Below are 5,258 nucleotides of genomic sequence, written 5' to 3'. Positions count from 1 at the left end.
TATATAGTTTTTAGTCTTAAGTTGTTCTACCTGTATAGATGTAAGTATTTTTCACTTTAGTAATTAAGTGTAAGTTCCGTATTTTATCTTACTTTGAAGGTTGATGTTAGCACGCCTCAGTTGTCGAAAGACGCTGTGGATTGATGTCCGCTAATTATATTTATGGACTATATGACTTTTATTTAGCAAAAATCCATGCTTCTTTCTTTCGTCGCTTGGACATACTAACCCCACCTGTCATTCGACTTAGAATAAATACCATTTCGCGCAGCCATATAAAAATGTTAAGGTCTTTATTGACACTCACAGCGCAAGCGAAGTTTAGCTATTTGTTCGCTGCTCGTAGACAATTACGTGTCGAGAGTAAACCAATCGCGCGAAACCCCCTCCCAGCAACATCGCCAAAAAGATTCTCGCTAGTGAACCCCCCACTCGCTAGGTCGTGACTAGTGTGCGGCCGCTGAAGCAAAGCCAATAAAAGTACGGTCCGCGAGACCCTGAAGTGAGGACTCCTCGGGCTTCGGCCGAGGGTACATCTCTCTGGCCTCTCCGCTCAAACCCTGGCCCGAGCGAAGAAGCCCCATACCAAGGACCCGACCCCACCTGGATCTCACTTCATTCCTTCCGACTGGTACACCGTCCCCATGATCGGTCCACAACTTTGCTCTTCGTTTTTTAAATTAGTTTCCCTCTCCTATTTAGTTTAATACTTTTTGATTCAGTCTCATCCTTTCTAAAAAGTGAAGAAAAATTAGTAGATTGTGTCCATCTTCGAGAATTTTGCCAAAGTTCAATTTCAACCAAATCACGTTCGACCGTGGGCTGAGCATGACAAAGGGGCTATTAGCCATGCTTAACCCATGGTTCATAATCATGGGATGTCCGTGGGTCGACCGTGATTGAACATAGACCCAATCTTGAGCCATGCTTCCCCACGCTTACCTCACGCTTATACCATTGTTAAACCATGGTTCACCCATTGAACCTTTTCCAAAGAAAAGAAACGAACCCGAGATCGGACGCACGCACTGAGTATTTACCAAACGCTGAACGTCCTAACCGATTCAGCCAAGGGAACGTGTTAGGATGTCTTCCATAAAAATCATCAGCGCTTGTCCAATACCTCAAGGTCCAAAATCTTTTTTAAGCCGAAACAATGATTGGAATCATTACTTTTTTTAACTTTCTGTTGTCGTTAAATATTTGAAGCCATTTTTTAAGAGTTCAATATAAATTTTTTCTGTTTATTAAACAAATATCAAACTTGTTGATTTCAATACAAATATCTTTTTATCTCTTTATTAAGCAAACACTTTACAAAAGTCGTTCAGCATCATAATTAATCCAATTACACTAAAAAATACAAATATTTAGTTCGAGATTAAACCTAATATTCATCAGGAAATAAGTTAATATTAATAAAAACAATACTGGTCTTATAACCAATTGTCTTGTTGTCCCAAAATTCGAGATAAGCATTCAATTATTTTTCATAAATTAATCTGTTTTTATTCTCCAACAAATATGATAAAAAATTAAAACAGTAAACATTTCCTATCGAAAAAAATTTTTCCTCTTAAATCAAGTGGTAGATACGTGAATAGTAATATTTCGTTGAGAAAATGTTTCAGAAACTCTCAATTGTTATTGTCCAGTAACAAAAATGACCAAATCATTGAAAAAGTGGTACTGTTCCTTGGTAAAAATTATTCTCTCTATACGAAATAATAATTAATTAATTATATTTCTCGAATTTCTTGGAATTTATAATATTTGTTGTTAGCGATAGAAAATATTGTATTCTTATAATTTGTTGTGATTCTCACTCACCTACATGACTGTCAAATACACACTTACATTAATTATTCACAAAAATGCTAATGACTTATTAATCGACAATATTTAGTAATTTTCCGTGATGAATATTATTCGCATACAAATTTTCAGCATTTTCAGTTAAGAGAAAATAAGTTACTGTGATTAAGCATTTCAAGGAAGTATTTATTTATTTATAAATAATTAATGACAATTAGGTTGAATCTTAAGTTAAATATTTTAGTTCATTGAGTGTGCATTCAGTCATTGGGATGACCAACGAGTTAAATTAACCAGAGTAAAAAATAAGTTTTACTTTATTTTCATGAAGTCCCAACATTGTAGGTCAAAAAGATTTAAAGTACGGTTAGTATTGAAGGGGAGGGTAAACAGCGTCAAAGTAAGGTCTTAGGTTATAAAAATGTAGGCTCTAAAGATTCAAAGTAGATTCAGAGAGGTGTTACAGCGTCAAAGTCGGTTCTCGAATGTAAAGACTTTAGCTTCTAAAGATTCGAAGTAGGGCCTATAGATCAAACTGGAGTCAAAGTAGGCTCTAATGTTTCATTCACTAGTAGTGCAAGTTTAAAGCAGGGGCTAGAAGTTTTAAAAACTTCAAAGCATGTTCTAATAAGGAGCTGCAACAAAAAGACGTAACCTTATTTTTTTGTAGTATTTTTTAGGAAATTGCGAATCTCTAGGGACACTTATGAATAGCTTTGTATGGAATTTTAAGAAAATCCATATTGGAAAAGATACATATAGATGTAGGTGAATAGTGCCCGCTGGAAGTCATAAGACCCTAAATTTGTACATCGAGATATTTCCGAGACGAATCGAGAGGTGTTTTTACTTTTTCGATGTGACTGTTAGTTTTTTTTATATTAATTACACAACTTTGAAATCCATATCTACGGGCACGGAGCAACACAGCGCTAAACAACAAATGCTCTAATTGTTTAAAAAATGGGTTTACGAAAAAACAAAAAAATGCACATCCAGATTTTTTCGAGAGGAATGCATTGGTGCACTTGGTTCTTCGATCCGATGCATACTTTGTTTATAACAATTGCAGAAAAATAACAAATAGCGTAATTGTTTAAAAAATTGTTTAAACAATAAAACAAAAAATGCACATCGAGATATTCCGAGACGAATCGAGAGGTGTTTTTACTTTTTCGATGTGACTGTTAGTTTTTTTAAATTAATTACACAACTTTGAAATCCATATCTGTGGCAAACTTCAACGTCGTAGAAATTTTTCAGAGTGTAATTACTTCGGAACAATTGTATTATGATATCACCCCAACTAGTACCTGATCAGGCCGCGACTGGGATAAGTCGGGTTACCTGACTAGTCCCCGAATTTAAGTGGGGTCGACTGGTCGGGAACCAGACTAATTCCCCATTGGAATTTCTACACGGGTATAGAATTAGCACTATTACATTATGATCTAGAGGAAAAATAATGGAGATTTTTCACTATGGTCGGGAGATTTTTGAATTAAATTTTTTTCGTTATCATAATTAATCATTGTGAAAACATTAAATCTATTAGTATTCTCTTAGTTAAGTCACAAGCAATTAGGTTTCAAAGTACTGTCTCTATCAAATTTAAAAAAAAATAAAATAAATGATACTCATTTTCAAACATTAAAAATTCAAAAATCAATTTAAAAGGTTGAAATCCTGATCATGTTCTGATGAGCTTAGTTGTAATTGAATTGTTATGGCAATTAAAATTGAAATAACTTATGGTAAAAGTATCTCTCATAGTCGAAATGTGATGAAGTCGTTTTCCTAAACGCGTATGATAAATAAAAAATTAATTTAAAAAAACTGAAATAAAAAATAAAAGAGTTTATTTTCAAATCTTGTATAATGAATCAGTTAACTGCAGAATTTAAGCTATATCAAAAATTTTGTTTATTTATTTGGAATAAAAAAGTAATTTTTCTCGTTATGAATTAGTGTTAATAGATAATTGGACCGGAAAATTAAAATAATTGGATTTTTTATTAAATTTGTATTAATATAATATTTCAATAAAATAATAAAATGATTTTTTAAAAATTGTAATTACTTACCTGCGTTACTGATGACTAAGAAAGCATTAAGAAGAGCAGCAACAATAAACGTCATTTTGTATGGCTGAAGTAATCGTAGTTAGTAGAGAACTTTTCAAGTCACTGATGACTTCTTCAGAATTCCTTGTAGTTTTATGCACTCCACGAATTACCAAATTGATCAAAATACCAAATCTTAAATATTATATCAGGAACATTTAATTAATTATCAGTTGGTGAACTATAAACATGATAAGACAACTTTTATTTACAAGGTACAAAAATCATTAATTTTACGGCAGTTGATGGACCGAAAGTCAGATATCTGCAAAAATGGTTTTTTTATGATTTTAAAAATAAAAATATTATAACTGATGTCTATTCAAATAAAAACCATTATTTCCAATGAAAAAATTTTGAAATTCACACAAAAAAACATTAATTTGAACCATGTCTTTTGCAATCTAATTCTTTTTTATCGTCGCTTCTTACCAATGCATGAAAAATTATTTTTTTTTAAGAAAACATTTTTTAAGTAAAGAATTATATTTTAAGATGATTTAGTTAGTTTTAGAATTAGAACCAGTGGCGTTGTAAAAAATGTGTTTCCGTAAAAATAAGCCGTCATTCACTAAATGTGATGATTTTTCAAAAATTGGTAGGAAGCGAAGTTCAGAAAAAATTCAATTTCAAAAAACATGGTCAAAATTAATGTTTCTTTTGTTTTAAATTTTTTAATTTTTCATACAAAAATAATTTTCTTATTTGAAATAACATCAGTTATAATATTTTGACTCTTAAAATCATAGAAAAACTCTTTTTTTAGATCAATGACTTCTGGCACGACAACTACCTTAGGAGAAACATGCACGTATACCAGATCTTTTGATTTATTATTATTTCTCCGCTGGATCGAACAAATGTGATTTTTTAAATCAACTAGCGCTTCAAATCCGAGGATATGCGCGCGTGTACTTTTTCTGATTGCAGCAGTGTCTCCAGAACCGCAGAACGTAGGATTTTTTGGCCCTCACCACTCTCCTTGCTGGGAGCAGCGCATGCAAACGTAGCGAATCAGCGAGTCGGCTCTGTTACATGTTTTGTAGGCCAGCCTCGAGTAAAGACGAAAATGCAAGAGCACGAACTCGAGCTCACCCAATTTTATCGTTTGCTTTCGGAGGGTATCAGGAGGAGTTTTTAGGTAAACTGAATTTTCCAGGGTGTCAAGAGAATGAAAAAAAGTTAATGGGAAAATTGTTAAATGATTTTTTTGTAAAGAATTCTGCGAGAAACTTGATTCATGATCACAAAACATTTTTGATTATTTCTTAACATTTCTTAAAATTGTGTAAAAGATTTTAAAGCAAAATTTTGCATTTT

At 32.5% G+C, this 5,258-nt stretch overlaps 1 protein-coding gene across 2 annotated transcripts in view; it reads right to left on the bottom strand.

Annotated features, from left to right (window-relative positions):
• Window positions 1–5,054, bottom strand: part of LOC117182144 (endoglucanase Z-like) — a 20,102-nt gene extending 15,048 nt beyond the window's left edge. The window contains exons 1-2 of one of the 2 annotated variants that reach the window (XM_033375193.1): window positions 4,756–5,054; window positions 3,900–4,119 (exon numbers count right to left, since the gene is read on the bottom strand). In XM_033375193.1, coding sequence (XP_033231084.1) covers window positions 3,900–3,954 — 55 coding nt within the window. In that variant the 5' untranslated portion in view covers window positions 3,955–4,119; window positions 4,756–5,054. Of the gene's footprint in view, window positions 1–92; window positions 266–3,899; window positions 4,120–4,755 lie in introns of those variants that run through there. The other variant, XM_033375194.1, reaches the window with a different exon arrangement.
• Between the last annotated feature and the right edge of the window lie 204 nt (window positions 5,055–5,258).

The sequence above is a fragment of the Belonocnema kinseyi genome, chromosome 10, assembly GCF_010883055.1.
Source record: "Belonocnema kinseyi isolate 2016_QV_RU_SX_M_011 chromosome 10, B_treatae_v1, whole genome shotgun sequence".
Classification (NCBI taxonomy): Eukaryota; Metazoa; Arthropoda; class Insecta; order Hymenoptera; family Cynipidae; genus Belonocnema; species Belonocnema kinseyi.
Note: the sequence above shows the minus strand (reverse complement) of the source record. Positions and strands in the feature narration are given on the sequence as shown.